The sequence below is a fragment of the Schistocerca gregaria genome, chromosome 4, assembly GCF_023897955.1.
Source record: "Schistocerca gregaria isolate iqSchGreg1 chromosome 4, iqSchGreg1.2, whole genome shotgun sequence".
In the NCBI taxonomy this organism is placed as follows: domain Eukaryota; kingdom Metazoa; phylum Arthropoda; class Insecta; order Orthoptera; family Acrididae; genus Schistocerca; species Schistocerca gregaria.
Window position 1 is genome coordinate 312,603,307 of NC_064923.1, and position 19,565 is coordinate 312,622,871.

Below are 19,565 nucleotides of genomic sequence, written 5' to 3' on the forward strand. Positions count from 1 at the left end.
GGAAAAATATAATTATCTGAAGAAGCATGCTTTGTATTTCGGCAATATTACATCAGAAATTTTTGCATACATGTTGTAACATATATAATATTCATTGATAAATCTGCCCGTATTATGGAAACATTTTCTTTGTTTGTTGGAAGGAAATCTTAATGTTTGTTCATCAATTTGACTATAGATTGTAACAAGCGATAGTTCTGAGTGACTGTCATGCATTAAATAATTGTTTTGTGATACATTATTGATGGCATACATATTTCTACAGTTACTGAGGTTAACACTACACGCCTACAGCAGAGGATTTGTAGGATTGTAGTGAAGCCAACAAGGACTCACTTTTCTTGGCGACAGATGCTGAGAATATGTTACTTCTTTTGGATGCTGCGTTGTTAATGGCTGTTGAAGTTCCGAAGCACGGCGTAGTATGAGTATCCTGCGTTGAGCAGCTGCAACAGAACGCGACGTAACAGATAGACTTAGACAAAATACGACACCATTATTTCCAACTTTCAGGTTCTAAATAAGTTAGCTCAAAAAGTAAAGCATACTCTTTCGCGGTCATACGTGTACATGGTAGCGCAATCGACTTACTTTGCTACTATTATATAGTTTAATCTTCAGGAAAATATTTGTACTGAGTTCTGAAGAACAGTCAATAGTTATTGACATACACTGTGGTGACATAAACAGATGGCGGTAGTATATTGTACACAAGGTGTATAAAGGCAGTGCATTGGCGAAGCTGTTATTTGTACATACATGATTTATGTGAAAACCCAGCAGGGTAGCCGAGAGCACTAATGCGCTGCTTCCTGGACTCGGGTAGGCGCGCCGGACACAGATCGAATCCGCTCGACGAATCAACGACGAGGGCCGGTATGCCAGCCACTCTGGATGTGGTTTTTAGGCGGTTTCCCACATCTTGCTAGGTGAATACTGGACACGTCCCCACGTACTGTCTCAGTTACACGACTCGCAGACATTTGCCAAACGTTCGCACTATTCCATGGCTTACACTAGTCGCAGACAGCTGGGGTACACTAATTCCGTCCCAGGGGTTTGGGGTGGCGGCAGGAAGGGCATCCAGCTACCCTCTGCAACTAAAACTGCCAAATCAGTAGTAACACGGCTGACTTCGCTTTGAAGTGGAACAAAAGCCCCCAGAAAGAAAGAAAAAAAGAAAATGTGATTTATGTGAAAAGCTTTATGACGTGATCTTGGCTGCATGAAGAGAATTAAAAGAATTTGAACGCGGAATGGTAGTTACAGCTATATGCATGGGACATTCAGTTTCTGATATCGTTAGAGAATTCAGTATTCCGAGATCCACAGCGTTAAGAGTGCGCCGAGAACAGCAAATTTCTGGCATTACCTCTCACCACGGACAACGCAGTGGCCGACGGCCTTCACGTAACCACGGAGAGCAGTGGCATTTGCTTCAAGTAGTCAGTGCTGACAGACAAGCAACACTGCGTGAAATAACCGCAGAAATCAATGTCATACGTACGACGAACGTGTTCTTTAAGACAGTACGGCCAAATCTGACGTTAGTGACATGACAGCAGACGACCGAAGCTGGTGGCTTTGTTAACAGCACGACATCGCCTGCAGCGCATCTCTTGGGCTCGTGACAATATAGGTTGGACCTTAAACGACTGGAAAGCAGTAGTCTCGTCAGATGAGTTCCAATTTCAGTTGCTAAGATGTGATGGTATGGTTTGAGTGTGGCGTAGACCCCTTGAAACTATGGATCCTAGTTTCCAACAACGCTCTGTGCAGGATGGTGGTAGCTCCATAATAGTGTGGGCCATGTTTACAGGGAATGGACTGGATCCTTTGGTGCAACTGAAGTGATCATTGACAGGAAATAGCTACGTTCCACTCTTTGGAGACCACTTGTAGCCAATCATGGACTTCATGTTACAGATGGCAATGTGCCATGTCACCAGAGTTTGCGACTGGTTTGAAGAACATTCTGCACAATTCGAGCGAGTGATCTGGTCAGTAACAAATCTGTAATTGTGGACGGCTCAATATTTCCACAGTGGACTTCCAGTGACTTGTTGAGTCCATGCCACATCAAGTTACTGCACTAAGCTGGACAAAAGGATGTCCGACATGGTCCTAGGAAGAATCCCACGACTTTTGTCCACTCATTGTATTTGGTTGAATTTGGACGCAGCTGGTGAATCTTACGCTGGCAGGTCCACGAAATCCACGCCCTTCACTTTCTGAAATCGATGTATCAAAGACTGGTGCATTATCAAGTTGATACAGAAAAGGTCTCACTCCACAGAATGAGAGGTCAGATGTTGTCCAACCTCTTCCCACAATACCAGTGCATATTTCCCCATCACGGAAAATTAGTAGTCCGAGCCGAAACTACAAGAAATAGCCCTTGCATCATCAGAGTGTTTCCCTCGAATTGGACTGTCGCCACAACACTTTGAGGTCACTGTCATGCATCCCCGCCCAGTAAAAGTACAAATCCGTCCAATGCGACGCATCCCTCGTGAAACAGTCTCCTTCCCCTCTCTGCAGACCAATGACAATGTTGTTTACACTTCTGAACAAAGCTATACGGCAAGTTTTCTGTAAGACACATACCACTTAGACCACGCAAGCCATCCTCTGTAGTTTTATGTTTCACGAATAGGTTAGTGCAAGAAGGCCTGCCTCGTCACTGGCGTCCGAAGTGTGTGTGCACGTACAAGCGAGCCTCCGCCGAACTGTGACGCAGCGTGCGTTTTCCTCCTGGTGTGATAAGATCTCGTGGTCATCTGTCTGGTAGCTCGAGTCGGGTCATACAGTCATACAGGTAACAACTGCAACGTACTCCAGGGATGACTATACCAATATGATCTATGGGGAGACGCGCCGCCTTGCAGCTGAGAACCAAAGGTTGTATTCACAACGTTTTACAAAGTGACATCTACCTTCTACGCATGTTTTTAAACATATGGAGATGCGTTTAAGAACCGAGGGAGCTTTCCGGGTACAAATTGTTGTGGCAAGAACAAACCGCGACGCACCCGATGTTGCTTGGAACGTTATTCAGTATTTTGGGGCAAATCCCACGCATGGTAAGCATAGGTTAAATAAAATAACGCATATGTACAATGTAGCATAAACGAAAATGTTAACGTACTGTTGGATTTATGTTGCAGTATTATATAAATGTTAAGAGGTGTCGATGCTAATATCGAGAGGCGCCTACATCAGTGCAATCAGTGCAATTTTAGAAATGCAATTTTACAAATGCAATGTCAGGATTTCCACAGATCCGCCAAAGAAACTGGTACAGGCATGCATATTCAAATACAGAGATATGTAAACAGGCAGAATAGGGCGTTGGGTCGGCAACACCTACATAAGGCAAATATTTTCCGGTGCAGTTATTAGATCAATTACTGCTGCTATAATGGCAGCTTATCAAGATTTAAGTGAGTTTGAATGTTGTTTTACAGTCGGCGTACGGGCGATGGGACACAGCATCTCCGAGAGAGAATTGAAGTGGGAATTTTCCCATATGACCATTTCATGAGTGTACCGTGATCATCAAGAACGCGGTGAAACATCGAGCCTCCGATATTGCTGCGGCCAGAAAAAGATACTGTAAGAACGGAACCAACGACGACTGAAGAGAATCGTTCAATGTGACAGAATTGAACCTTTCCGCAAATGGCTGCAGATTTCAGTGCCGGGCTATTAACAAATGTCAGAGTGCGAACCATTCAACGAAACATCATCGATATGGGCTTTCGGAGCTGAAGGCCCATTCTTGTACCCTTGATCACTGCACAACACAAAGCTTTACGCCTCTTCTCGATCCGTGAACATACACATTAGACTGTTGCCTGGGCGGAAGTGTCTCGTTTCAAATTGTATTGACCGGATGGACGTGTACGGGTACGGAGACAACCTTATGAATCCATGGACCCTGCGTGTCAGCAGGGGACTATTCAAGCTGGTGGTGGCTCTGTAATGGTGTGGGGCGTGTACAGTTGGAGTGTTATGGCAAGCCTGATACGTCTAGATACGACTCTGACAGGTAATACGTACCATGCCTCCTGTCTGATCACCTGAATCCATTCATGACTATTGCGCATTCAGACGGATGGGCAATTCCAGCAGGACAACTCGGCACTCCAAACGTCCAAAATTGCTACAGAGTGGCACCAGGAACACTTTTCTGAGTTTAATCACTTCCGCTAGCGCGACCTGAACATCACTGAGCGTATCTGGGATGCCTTGAAACCTACTCTTCTAAAGATTTCTCCACCCCCTCGTACTCTTACGGATTTGTGGACAGTCCTGCAAGATTCATGGTGTCAGTTGTCTCCAGCAACACTTCAGACATTAATCGAGTCCATGCCACAACGTGGAGCGGCATTTTTGCGTGCTGGCGGAGGCCAGCAAGTGTACCAGTTTCTTTGGCTCTTCAGTGTATCAGTCTGCAACATAGGTTTAAAGGAACAACAGTTGTGAGATTCATTATAGTCACTGTTTCTATTGCAGTAAAGATATGGTAGCATTTGTGTAATACTTCCAATTGTGAAGCACGAATTGGTGCGTTATGTGTTGTTAATAAATTAGCTGTTGTATATTGATACGTCTTAGACAATTAATATGCTTTGGCTCTCGGGCGTATTGTTTTGTCAGGGACAATCATTATTTTACACAGATAACTTTTTCAGTACCAGGAATCAAACTCGGCACCCCTCCTACAGCAAGCAAGTTTTCTAGCTACGAGCTATAGGACCATTTATAGCTGTAAAGTATTTGTTTCCAAGCGCTGGTCTTAGTAGGGTCTTCTCTCTGTTGGTGTGAGTCTCCTTTACTGTTCTACTTACACAAACCTGGTATCCATGATTAACTAACGTCATCGAAGGACGGCGTGCGTGGGCCACATATCATAAAAAAAGCCCTTCAGTATAAGTCCTAGAACCAGAGGAAGGTGCGGGAGATTCCAACCAACCTTCATGTCATCTTCTTCCATACTGCGTCATTCTGATATACACTCCTGGAAATTGAAATAAGAACACCGTGAATTCATTGTCCCAGGAAGGGGAAACTTTATTGACACATTCCTGGGGTCAGATACATCACATGATCACACTGACGGAACCACAGGCGCATAGATACAGGCAACAGAGCATGCACAATGTCGCCACTAGTACAATGTATATCCACCTTTCGCAGCAATGCAGGCTGCTATTCTCCCATGGAGACGATAGTAGAGATGCTGGATGTAGTCCTGTGGAACGGCTTGCCATGCCATTTCCACCTGGCGCCTCAGTTGGACCAGCGTTCGTGCTGGACGTGCAGACCACATGAGACGACGCTTCATCCAGTCCCAAACATGCTCAATGGGGGACAGATCCGGAGATCTTGCTGGCCAGGGTAGTTGACTTACACCTTCTAGAGCACGTTGGGTGGCACGGGATACATGCGGACATGCATTGTCCTGTGGGAACAGCAAGTTCCGTCAGAGAACCCAACGTTATGGCTGGATAGTTGTAGTTTCGTCTGGTCGTGACACACTACGGTAATGGTGTAGTCGACTTATTGAGCTTATGGAAAACTAAATGTGGATGATTATAAACACATTTTATACTTCGTGTACAGCATACAGCAGAGGAACAGTTCGGAAATGATTCTGGTTTGTATTAGCATGACAATGCATGGTGTAGCGGGACTTTGAATTTCGCCGCACTACACTCGTTCCCTCATATATAAATTATACCGTCGCAGCTGTATGAGCGTTCGACGGCAGACAAAATATTTGTAAGAAAGTGAAGGTACAAAAATAGTTACTTAACTTCACCTATTCGCTAGTCTTGATATGATTCAGACGTAAAAACTTATTCGTTAGTCTTGGTCTGATAAAGACGTAAAAACTTATTGATGTGCAGACATATTGTATTGAGGAAGCTTGTATGAAATTTGGAGGATGGAAGCAGCCGTAAAATACATTGCATTCAATAGCAAGATGGTTTTAATTCGTAGACATTAGTAATTCCTGTACGATGAAATTTACTGCAAGATTTTGGAGCAGCTACGACTTTTTCATGTAGAAATGAAGCAGAAGATTGTTGGAGAACAAGACCTGGACGCCGCACGAGAGAAGACATATTTACTTGGTAATGAATGAACTCTTATCTACGCCATTTCCCCCTGTTAATCACATTTTGTTATCTTCTGTTCTCTTTCAAATAATTGTTGTAGTAGAAACTGGTTTGACCTTTGCTCAGAAACGCCACAAGGACCACTCCAACAATAGCTTTTCCGAATCACGAAGTCCGATAGCTTTTCTGTAATACGAAGTCCGATTTGCATTTCATTCTTCCCCTTTTCAAAGGTCATTAACGATTTTAAAACCCTTTTTTTATTCACCATTTCTTCCCACATTTTCAACCTTTTCTTTTCTTCTCTTTTTCTTTTTTATTAACTACTACAATGGTGCCATAAAGCAGCATCTGTGGCAATATTTTCTGGACAGTAACATTTCTGAAGACCTTCACAACATGCATCACTAAAGAAAGATCTAGAATGAGGAAATTATGCAGGTCGTTAATAAACAGTCGTCTCTGCATGGAGCAGATTACGAAAAGTTGGACGAATCGATCGGAGTCGTTACTGTTCAGTTATGCCTTTACTAAAATCATTCAAGTGAAATTTCCATTGTTTTCAAAACGCTGTCTCTTCAGACGATCACTGTAAACTATCTACTCGGCCAGTTTCTGAGTTACCATTCTTTTAACAACAAATAACAAAGTTTAAAGTAATAATAATAACATTACGTCCCCCTAGCGCCACCTAGTGATTGTTTGCGATAATTTAAAGGCGGGCCTCGCATACTCTCAAGAAACCCCATAGCTATGTACACCTATCTACACTCCTGGAAATTGAAATAAGAACACCGTGAATTCATTGTCCCAGGAAGGGGAAACTTTATTGACACATTCCTGGGGTCAGATACATCACATGATCACACTGACAGAACCACAGGCACATAGACACAGGCAACAGAGCATGCACAATGTCGCCACTAGTATAGTGTATATCCACCTTTCGCAGCAATGCAGGCTGCTATTCTCCCATGGAGACGATCGTAGAGATGCTGGATGTAGTCCTGTGGAACGGCTTGTCATGCCATTTCCACCTGGCGCCTCAGTTGGACCAGCGTTCGTGCTGGACGTGCAGACCACGTGAGACGACGCTTCATCCAGTCTCAAACATGCTTAATGGGAGACAGATCCGGAGATCTTGCTGGCCAGGGTAGTTGACTTACACCTTCTAGAGCACGTTTGGTGGCACGGAATACATGCGGACGTGCATTGTCCTGTTGGAACAGCAAGTTCCCTTGCCGGTCTAGGAATGGTAGAACGATGGGTTCGATGACGGTTTGGATGTACCGTGCACTATTCAGTGTCCCCTCGACGATCACCTGAGGTGTACGCCCAGTGTAGGAGATCGCTCCCCACACCATGATGCCGGGTGTTGGCCCTGTGTGCCTCGGTCGTATGCAGTCCTGATTGTGGCGCTCACCTGCACGGCGCCAAACACGCATACGACCATCATTGGCACCAAGGCAGAAGCGACTCTCATCGCTGAAGACGTCTCCATTCGTCCCTCCATTCACGCCTGTCGCGACACCACTGGAGGCGGGCTGCACGATGTTGGGGCGTGAGCGGAAGACGGCCTAACGGTGTGCGGGAGCGTAGCCCAGCTTCATGGAGACGGTTGCGAATGGTCCTCGCCGATACCCCAGGAGCAACAGTGTCCCTAATTTGCTGGGAAGTGGCGGTGCGGTCCCCTACGGCACTGCGTAGGATCCTACGGTCTTGGCGTGCTACCAGTGTTAAAGACTGCGATGGAGCTCCGTATGCCACGGCAAACTGCCTGACACTGACGGCGGCGGTGCACAAATGCTGCGCAGCTAGCGCCATTCGACGGCCAACACCGCGCTTCCTGGTGTGTCCGCTGTGCCGTGCGTGTGATCATTGCTTGTACAGCCCTCTCGCAGTGTCCGGAGCAAGTATGGTGGGTCTGACACATCGGTGTCAATGTGTTCTTTTTTCCATTTCCAGGAGTGTATATTTATCACAGCTTACGTACAACAAACTATGCTAGAAACTAAAGTCCATACAGGAACGAACAGTACACAACTGAAGTAACAGAACGACGTGTTGAGTGGATGTAAACGCGTTCTTTGCAAACACGACACACGTTTCGTATTACACTGTCATTGCCAGACAAAAAGAGTGTTTCACCCCGAAGAGGAGGAGGAAACTTAATAAAACTTTACGGCAGGTATGGTGTTACTTCTTTACCAAGAACTTGGCACTACGACCCCACTCATCAGTATGAGATTGCACCTGCTCTGGCGTGGATGCGTGCACTGATCTGGCTGGGAAGTCTGACAAAAAGTTGTTATATCCTCTCCTGAAGCAAGACGGCACATAACTATCAAACTGATCGTTTGTATGGACGGAGTGTACGTCCAAGCTCTTTCCACACACATGTTCTATTGGGGACAGATCTGGGAATCTTGTTGCCCATGAGGGTACCTCAAAATCACACGGACTGATCATAAGGATCCACGCCATGTGGTGTCGAAGTCTTTCCTGTTGAAAAATGGTACCGTGATATGAGAGGTAATACATGAGGACGCAACATGTCCCTCAAGTAACACTGTACCGTTAGAGACCCCTAAAGCACTACCAGCCGTGCCTTGAAGTCATAATACCTGATGGCTTCGCACGACATAACATCAGGAATAACACCGCTGTCGCTCTCCAGAATATTGGAAGAATGAGTTCTGCCGAGGCCGCCGACGATGGTCATCGAGATAGTGCAGAACAGCAGTTCATCACTGAATATAACATTGCGACGCCTTTCAGCAGCAGCCCATCCTTCCCAGTTTTGGCATCATTCCAAACGCAGCCATTTCTGTTGTGGTGTCAATGACGGCCATCACATGGGATGGTATTTCTCTATACCAAATGGTTCAAATGGCTCTGAGCACTATGGGACTTAACATCTGAGGTCATTAGTCCCCTACAAGTTAGAACTTCTTAAACCTAACTAACCTAAGGACATCATACACATCCATGCCCGAGGCAGGATTTGAACCTGCGACCATAGCGGTCGCGCGGTTCCAGACTGAAGCGCCCATTCTCTATTCCAGCTGCGAGTCTACGACCAATGGTGAATATGTTACAGGATGTCTATTACTTGTTTTCGGATGGCCGGAGCGTATGTGAAGGGATTATGATGTGATAGGTACAGAGTTCTCCCTCGTGGTGATCAGACATGATCGACTGGAGCTTTGACGACGGGTATGCCTGACCTCACGTTACCAAGCAGTTCAACATCGGACCATTGTTACTTCCAAATGCCACATAGATCTCTATCCTGCAGTATTCGACCATCTCGTCTTTCAGGTGCTGGTAACGCCGCCTCACGTAAGTACATGGCTTCTTCGTGTCGTTCACAGTGGTCACTCAACATCTGACACTGTTCGCTCGCCTTATATACAGTATCAGACATGGTAACAACACTAAACAAGACCAACACTAATGTATTCTATACATTAAATGTGTTCGCGATTGCGAATAATGACAACAGTCAGCTGTGGAATGGAATGGCGACGATTAAAATCTTTGCCGAACCGGGTCTCGAACCCAGATTTCCCTCTTATCGCGAACGGTCGTCTTACCATTTGGCTACCTGTGCACGAGTCGAGGCCAGACTCAAAATTCCATACGTCGTCAACCATGCGTCTACGACTTTCATTGCCATCATTCCATTCTATACCTGATGGTTCTCGTTGTTCGCAATTGCCAATACAGCCTTTGGACATGCATCCAGAATAAAATAGGCACTGCAATATCGTACTGATATATTCTGGTGTCCATCCTACCTGTCAGAAAGAATTGTAACTCTTAATGTTTTATAGACACCCCATTGATGTGTATGTGCAAGAAATTACGATATCCGACTGTGTGCCTCGCTTTACTATCAGGCAGTGTATTTCCACCAGTGTTCGGATATACTAAGTTCAGTAGACTGTAGAAGGTATCTGAGATAAATAAAAGTATGAATTAAGCTGTAACGACTCACTCGAGGCCATAGACTCGCACAAGAGCAGCATATAACATTGATCAAACTCGGGAAGTTTGTAAGTATATTTTGCGACTCAGCCTGTATAATACTTTAAAAATTGTTACATACGAATAGAGGAAATAAGTCACTTGGAGCCAGTCAGGTTAAGGAATTTACTTAAAAATGTTCGAAATAAAAATACAGCCTTGATTGCGGAGGTTTTTATTCTCAAATATCATTGAGGCGTGACAACTGTGGTAGGTGTCTTCAGATTGCAGAAACTTGTCACGGTGCACGTCGTCTATCAAGATGATTACACATACGAATAAATCGACAAAAATCAACTAGTATTTGAAAAAGCTGAAAATCCCCAGTGCCTATCAAATGGGTTACTTACTCACTGCTATGCCTAAAGGACGCCGCACATGTCATGAACAGACGTGTAGCACAGCTTCACGAAGCTGAAGCACAACACTTGTGAGCGGCCCCGCTAACAAACATAGAAGATTCTGTGTATAATATCCTAATCACAGTTCATCGATGTATTCGCAACATGGCTGCTATATCAGCTGCAACGATGGAATGGAAGAAATTTTAAAAACAATCCCTTAAAATTAGCTGCAGCTACTAATTAGGGTGTGTCACCGTGAAGAGAAAACATGAACTCTACTTCGTCTGCTTTGTTTTCGAAAAGGAGAGGATTATCAGATCAACTGAAAATTGAATTATTGTAACCATCCTTATTTAAAATTCGCTAGTGGCCCAATTTCACTTGGGAAGCACCGAAAGGATATATAGAGACGTACGGATTCTGATAGTAGTAATTTCGTATGGCTCAAGGGCCTGCTGCAGATCTTTCAATTGGACACCACTTGGGTGACTTGTATGTCTCCAACCCCAGTTATCCAACCAGGGATAGGAGCCGTAGAGTTTAATGTGGAATACTCGTATGTGCAATATATCATTTCTGGGGAATCCCCAGCACCACTGAGGAGCGAACACTAAGTAATATAGCAGACTAAAAATCTGTAGTGCAATCGATATACGATCCAACGAACTTTCGGGTAAGCCTACCGGAATGTACTTTACAATTAGTCCACAATCACAGACATATCTGTCTGGAGTTGCGGCGCCCGTTTACTGCATTTCCTTCCAGATGCTGCCTCCTCTGTAGCTGACCTGTTCGTAGCTCCTGTCATTACCACGAGAGGTCACTCCGGACGCCAGTTAAATATGAAACAGAGTGCAATATCGACGGCATCTCCGTCGACCGCGTTCAGCGCGCTGCATGTCGCTCGCAGCACATTTAAATCACTGCCAGAGCGCCACAGGTGAGATTGATCTTCCATCGCTCGCTGCCTCCGACAGTTGGGAAGTGTGGCTGGGGGTGGTGAGGGGAGGGGGGGGGGGGGGGGTCGGGAGGGGCATACACATCACCAGAGGATGCTAAATTACTAGCCTGCGACTCTGGTTGGCTGGCATGTCTTTGCTCTCAGAGCTTCGCCCACGACTCATTGGATCTTCAGACTCATATCAACATTAATACAGAAGACAGCAGTGAGGAAACACATTTCTATGGGCCAGTGACTTATCCGATTGTATCAGCTTTCACACCTATTTATTACTATCAAGAAGACTGCTCTCATTGTATATGACCCAGCACAACAGAAGCACCTACAGAACTTCAGAGATATGTATATCTCAAATGTGTTATCTCCGAGTGCATGTCTGTCTTAATTAATCACCTCAGCTACTGATACATCAGGCATAACAATATATACATTGCACACTCATAATCACAGCGGTAGTAATTTATGCTCGCCAACCTTCCCCGTGAATCAGCCTATTAATTGCGTCAAAATCTCTACAGTAGTTCGTGAGATAAGCCTAAAGATAAACAGAAACTCGGCAGGCGTCTTGCAGTTGTAGTTTGTATATATTGCGCAACTGGGAGGATTATAACTCTGGTATCTGATGGATTTATTTAAATTAACAACCTATAGATCTTTTGTTCATAAGACATTTTTGAGCAATATGTGGGAGTGTCTGTTAGTGGTTAGATGCAGTATTTAGAGTCATATTAACATTGTATACACATTAAACTAAAACAATGAAGACTTTATACACTGAAGAGCCAAAGAAACAAGTACACCTGCCTAATATCGTGTAGAGCCACCACGAGCACGCAAAAGTGCAGCATCAGGACGTGTCATGGACTCGACGTCAGAAGTAGTGCTGGAGGGAACTGAGGCCATGAATCCTGCAAGACTGTCCATAAATCCGTAAGAGTACGGGGCGGGGGGGTTGGAGATCTCCTCTGAATAGCACGTTGCAAGGCATGCCACGTATGCTCAATAATGTTCATGTCTGGGGAGTTTGGTGGCTAGCGGATGTATTTAAACTCAGAAGAGTGTTCCTGGAGCCACTCTGTAGAATTCTAGACGTGTGGCGTGTCGCATTGTCCTGCTGGAATTGCCCAAGTTCCTCGTAATGCACAATGCACGTGAATGGAAGCAGGTGATCAGACAGGGTGTTTATGTACGTGTCACCTGTCAGAGTCGTATCTAGACGTATCAGGGGTCCCATATCACTCCAACTGCATACGCTCCACGCCATTACAGGGCTTACACCAGCTTGATGAGGTTGTCTCCGTACCCGTACACTTTCATACGATCGATACAATTTGAAACGAGACTCGTCCGACAACGCAACATGTTTCCAGTCATCAACAGTCCAACGTCTGTGTTGACGAACCCAGACGAGGCGTAAAACTTTGTGTTGTGCAGTTATCGAGTGGGCCTTCGGCTCCGAAATTTCACATGTAGGATGTTTCGTTGAAGGGTTCGCACGCTGACATTTGTTGATGGCCCAGCATTGAAATCTGCAGCAATTTGCAGAAGGTTAGCACTTCTGTCAAATTGAACAATTCTCTTCAATCGCCGTCGGTCCTGTTCTTACAGGGTCTTTTTCCGGCCGCAGCGATGTCGGAGATTTGATATATTACCGGATTCCTGATATTCACGTTACACTCGTGAAATCGTCATACGGGAAAATCCCCACTTCATCGGTAACTCGGAGATGCGGTGTCCCATCTCTCGTGCGCCGACTGTAACACCACGTTCGAACTTACTTAAATCTCGATAAACTGCCATTGTAGCAGCAGTAACCGATCTAACAACTGCGCCAGACACTTGGATTACGACTATATAGGCGTTGCCGACCGCAGCGTCGTATTCTGCCTCTTTATATATATCTCTGTATTTGAATACGCATGCCTGTACCAGTTTCTATGGCAGTTCAGTGTAGAAGGTGTATGTCAGATGCGGTATGAAAAGCAGCTTGTAGGCACTGAGAGGTAGTGATAAAGGCTGCCCAGAAAAATGACATGGACGAAATGTTTAGGAGTTGATTTTTCAAGAATTCCACATCCTGATGTAGGTATGCTTCTTTGAAACACAGGACGTGAAGATCAATAAATGTAACTGGTCACAGTTACGTGATTTACTCAAGATGAAATAATTTTCAAGGTGAGATTCAACCCAAGACATTTCCATCTGAAATAAGCAAAAGACTCGTTACCTCAGTCTAGGAGAAACAGTTTTCACTGTAAAAGTAGGGAGCTAATACTTCTGTAATAAATAGAATGTGTGTGCTAATCACATTGAATACTGATATTTTAACATAGACGTCCGATGTTAAAGGTAAAAATGGGAAGCAGTCGTGCTTAGTATCTGTATAAACTGTTCATGTTGTAGTGGTATCTCACTGTTTGAATGTTCATCCTATGTAAGTTACTACTCACTCGTGGAAGTCTACAACAAGACAGTTAAGTTGTACGATCCGTGGGGACGCAGGTAGTCGACGGGAGTACGCTACTGATGTTTGGAATTGTATAAAACATATGACTGGTGATTAATTTGTATGATGGCGTTAGAGATTCGGTGGTAATTTGATACCAAGCCACATCATAACAGAAGGAGTGTTGTCCTCCACCTCCGACACCTATCTAAAAATGAATGTTGGGGTACTCAAATGAATTTTCGTTCGTGGTGGGATAAACATGGCAGTGGGACAATACTAAGCCAGCCCATGGAAAACTCTCAAGAGAATGCGTGTCTCCCTAATCACCAGAATCGTAATCTATGGACGTGCTGGTGCGGCGCCTACCGAGAGGAAGGTGGCCCTCTGTATGGGGTAGATGCCACCAGCGGTGAGCGTCAGCGGCTTCTGCGCCCTCGCCATGACCACCAGCAGCGCTCGCCGGAAGCCGGCGCTCGCGTCCGGCCAGCCACAGCTGTAGGCCCCCAGCGACACCGCCTCTCCCTGCGGACACAGAGCCCCAGCTGCTGCCTACATAGTTCCTTCTGTACACTGTTCCTGCCCACACGCATAGGATTTTCTTATGCAGTAATAATCAGTAAAAGTATAGCTGCCCTCAACCCAAACATTGGTTTTAACTTTCAATACCACTGGTCCGTTTGGAGGTGGTACCTCAGTAATTTCACTCCTGGTAGCAATTGGTACATAAATATCAATGCCGCAAAAACCCAGGAAAAGAAAACCACCTGAGCTTTCGATCCCTGGAACATCCCCCTCACCAACCACAACCATCCACTTTACCTAACTAGACCACTAACATTTGAAATGTGGCTGAATGGGGTTGGACAAAATTAATCAGTTGATGAATTTTATAACTGGAGATTGTGACACGCATACCGCATATTGTATTTATTCATGGGAGGCAACTTTTAGTTTCACATTCATTATATACTTAAGAACGGAACACCTTTACTACTAAGAATTCGTAATTAACCTATTAAGTAATGAAAATGATGAAATATTCACAAAATCGTCTGATTATAAAACGGTACATCAATGTCAGAACATAATCAAACTGTAAATTGAGATTTAATGACCTTTCTACGTAAAAACTTTGTCTCAGTAAAAAAGTAATTGTTGTGAAATAACGGAGAATATGTCAGTACTGTTTTCTTTATAGTAACATACAATGGGATACCTCATAATATCGTGTCACACCTCCTTTTCCCTGGGATAGTTCAACAACTCAATGTGGAATGCGTTCAAAAAGTTGTTGGAAATGCACTTCAGGAATATTCAGTCGTGCAGTCTCTACAGCCGTTTATAATTGCGAAAGTGTTCCCGGTGTGACATTTTGTGCACGAACTGATGTCTCGATTACATCTCATAAATGTTCTATGGGATTCATGACAGGCAATTAGGTTGGCCAAATAATTCATTCGAATTGTTCAGAATGTTCTCCAAACCAATCGCGAACAGCTGTGGTCCTATGACATCGTTATTTGGGAACCTGAAGTCCAATGCAAATGGTCTCCAAGTAGCCGAACAAATACATTTTCAATCAATTATCGGTTAATGACAAAGACTGCACTGTTCTAACGGATACGTTCTGCGTACTTCTCATACAGATTTCTGCTGTTACTTCACGTAGTGTTGCTTGTCTCTTAGCACTGACAGTTATAGACAAATGCCGCTGCTCTCGGTCGTTAAGTTGTCCGTGGTGAGAGGTAAAGCCTGAAGTTTGCTATTCTCGGCATACACTTGGCACAGTAGATCTCTGAATATTGAACCCTCTAACGATTTCCGAAATGGGACGTCCCACGCGTCTAGCTCCAACTACCATTCCGCATTCAAAGTTTGTTACTTCCCGTCGTGTGGATTGAGCACAAATGACAGCAACTCCAATGAATTGCTTTTTCTACCTAGTTTAGGCGATACTACCGCCATCTGTATATGTGAATACTTCTATCCTCTGTCTTTCGTCATCTCAGAGTAATAGTAATCCGTATTTCTTACCTGCTAGTAATATGTTACATATTTGTGTGTCGAAATGTTGATGGATTCATGAAATGATTATCTTTTAAAGTGCTTCCGAAACCGTCAACCATGTTTTCATCTCGAAATTCGTTAATTATCCAAACTATAATAATATTTTCACAAAAAGTATGCAATCAAGAATGTCAACAACAGCAATTCATTGTTGTAATACAAATGAAGAGGCTTGGATGGAGCCACTTGAACGGTAGTACTGGTTCAGTTTTCAGAGGTGAAGTGTTTGGTTTTTGCAAATTCTCTCGGAAAATATAACTTATTTCAAAATTCTAAAACTTGTGTCCAACCTGTTTCTTTAGATTGTGACCTTGCAGCTGTATGAAGAACCCCAGAACATGCAGATTTCTGCAGCGAAGTAAGTGAGTTCCACCCACACTTGTACGAGACACGGTCATGATGTTAACTGTGCTGATTGTGATTGCGTTTCAGTTTGGTGTTTGGAGCTGGGATACACCTGAGAAGATCAAGATCATTGTACTTAATACGAGGGCGTGCTGAAAAGTAATGCTTTCGAATTTTATATATGTAAGCTCTTAAAGCTTTTTAAATAAAACAAACGTCATAAACAGTCTACATCTTTTTTATTCGTCATGTCTGCTTATTTACTGATCAACATAGTTAGCCCGACGATGAACACATTTCACACAATGAGAAACCAATTTGCTGATACTGTCATTGTAGAATGTCTGTTGACGGAACCACGGCCCCATCTCTGCTTGCACTGCTTCATCAAAGTTAAGTCGTCGTAACTGTTCTTTTAAGTTTCGGAAAGAGATAAAACCCGTATGGGGTCGAGTTGGAATTGTATGGAGAATGAACGATCACAGTCAGTCCAAGGCGTCGGAAAGTTGCAGATGTTGCAGCGCTCGTGTGTAGTCTGGCTTTGGCATGCGGATGGAGAGGGTGCTTCCTGGGTCGATGAATTCTTCCAATTCGAAACTCTATTACAGCTTTCTGTTTCTGACGCTCCGACAGAGTTACGTTACACACAGCCATGTTACACGCTACAAGGTCAGAGGGCTGTAAATATGACATGAAGAGTAAAGACGAGAAGTGTAAATAGTATTTGTGTTATTTAAATGGCTTTTCCATAAGAAAATGATGGAGTATCACTTTTCTGCACTCCACCGTATTTTTAAGTTTCATAACCGGACTTGAAATTAACTTTCAAAAACAATAATAAAGATCTTTGTGCAGCCACTGACACTTAAAACGCGAACATACACTGTTTTTATGGACAGGTATACAAATGGGATACGAATTAAAGTGAACAACTGGAAATAATCATAGACAAAAAGAGATATGATTACATTTTCTATGTGCAGGTACTAAAACAGTGGAAAGGTAGTGTGAACTGTGACTCACTTTTTTCATTGGTATGTTAGGTGAAATTATTCAACATGGAAAAGCAAAACATGGTAGCTAAAGAAAGGGTAGCACTAATGATGATTTTGTTGAACAACACAGGTCTGCGGTACGCGTTTGCTACTCCTATTTTCTAGTAGAAATCACCACCTCAGAATCGTTTCTCAGTTTTAGACTCGTGTCCGGTTGGCAGAACAACAGTTCTTAAATGATAAGCTTCTTTAAAACCTTTATCATGTTTCACTGTTGACTGCATGTTACTTATGTGAGAGCAAAGAATGGTAAAGTGACTGTAGCATAAGACTCATCGTTATTCATGGGGTTTCTTTGAGATGATTGCCCATTTGTGTGATTTCAAGGCAGCTTCTCCTTCACCCATTATCTCCATTCTGAAACAAATGAGCTCACCTTTCCCACTTTTATTATTTGATATTCTAACATCGCCACTACAACGAACTACAAAGATTTGGAAAGTCCATTGTAATTGAGCTGTGGTGGCTTGCTGGAGTCGCCTTGCGAATTCCTGGCGCCACTAACTCGATGTGTGATGTCCTTCTGGTTTGAGGCTATTAAGATCTTTGCTCGAGATTGTTGACAGGGGACGGGGCGCGTTGTGGGGTGGCGAATTGGGGAGTGGTAAGAGAGCAAGGAGGACGGTGTGCGAGCAAGGCGAGCACTCGCCCATGCGTTTTGCTTACGGGGTCCGGCGAGTGGTTGCTGGGCATATTTGTGGGCCGATCTGAATCGATGGCTGACTTCGAGCGCCGTCTCCGTGCGTAGCCTGGCCACCCAGTTCTGGGACGTGGCACACCAGTGCGAGAACTTTGGAACCGGCAAGCTTCAACTTCGATAAGTGAACATCAGTTAAGTTTTAGATTTTGAGGTCTTATTGTAGCTATACGTCTGCTGCGATCATTGCGATTTCCTAGCTGATCTATTTTACCACCATTTGGTTCCTCGAATTGTGGCTGTTCTTTGCTTTTCCTGAGTCGATATAGGTCTTGGTTGTTTGTTAACAGGTTATCGTAAACTGTGTGAGCCAATGGTGCATGCGGTCTTCCTCTCAACTGGAGAATAAAAAATATCGTGTGGATATTGTCTTGGCGCCCAGCGCCACCACCCGCCAGAAACATTTAGACCTGTTACGTAACTTTAGAGGTGTAAATCGAATAATATGCAATAACAACCCGATAAAACAGAATACATTTGCTGCACACATCAACTCAACATCTGAACTATCTCTCTCCCGTCCTCATGCCATTAAAATGAACTGAGAACTGAGAACCATGATGACAGGATGTCACGTCATAGCCAATATCGTTTTACATTCACTACTGAAGACATTTCACGGCTTGACTCAGATCAGGTAAAGCTACAGGTTTCAATGGCATACGCCCAGGATTCCTTCGTGCACTATTGTAAGTGTAATGCACTATTGTAAGTGTACAAAGGCATGGCTAACTCAGTTTCTCTGAAATATTCTGCAAACAGAATCCATTCCGCAACTTATGAAACAGGTATAGGATTCTGGTGTCTCGAAACCACGTAAACCCAAAATAAAGTCAAACTTGCGTCCTATGTTCTGAATATGACATACAAATTACTGAGAGACTGCTACATGACAGAATACGCATCTAGATACTTGGAAACATTCTCGTCGAACAGGCCGGACTTCGGATAAACCGAAACTGTGTGTATCAAGATCTTTCATTGTCAACTTAGGTGGAAGCTGACTTCCAGAAACAACTGAAGACCTATGCAGTATTTATTGATCTGTCTGCAGCTTGTAGTACTACGTAGTAGAATCTGGGTAGAAGAGTAGCACAACTCCTCAACAATATGTTGCTTGACACACCATTTCATGTAACAACAGGCAAAGAGGCTATTGACGAGAAGAGCCGTAACCGCGGCCTACGTCAGTGCACAGTCATAGTCCCGCTACTGTTTAGCTTGGTCATTGCAGTTACCTCAGATACCGAGTCCAGCAATTTTGATTATGCTGATAACATGTGACAGCAACACGGCACAAACAGGGGTCACCAAAAATGTAGCAAGAAAGGCTCTAAGTATAACGGGACAATATTTTCGTACAGAATCCCCATGGTTTCACCCGAGTAATAACCTAGGCAGCCGTGAAATGGATACATATTACTAGGGTAATCGTCTAGCCCACAACAAATATCCACTTACATTTGACAGAACACTCATTTAAACAGCAT

General features: G+C 44.0%; 1 protein-coding gene across 1 annotated transcript in view; it reads right to left on the minus strand.

The window, feature by feature from the left end:
• Positions 1-362: 362 nt before the first annotated feature.
• The window catches only part of LOC126267059 (odorant receptor Or2-like), a 50,038-nt gene continuing 30,835 nt past the window's right edge, over positions 363-19,565 (minus strand). Inside the window, exons 4-5 of the mRNA XM_049971898.1 lie at positions 14,278-14,433; positions 363-446 (exon numbers count right to left, since the gene is read on the minus strand). Of these exons, the coding sequence (XP_049827855.1) occupies positions 390-446; positions 14,278-14,433 (213 nt within the window). The 3' untranslated portion in view covers positions 363-389. The remainder of the gene's footprint in view (positions 447-14,277; positions 14,434-19,565) is intronic.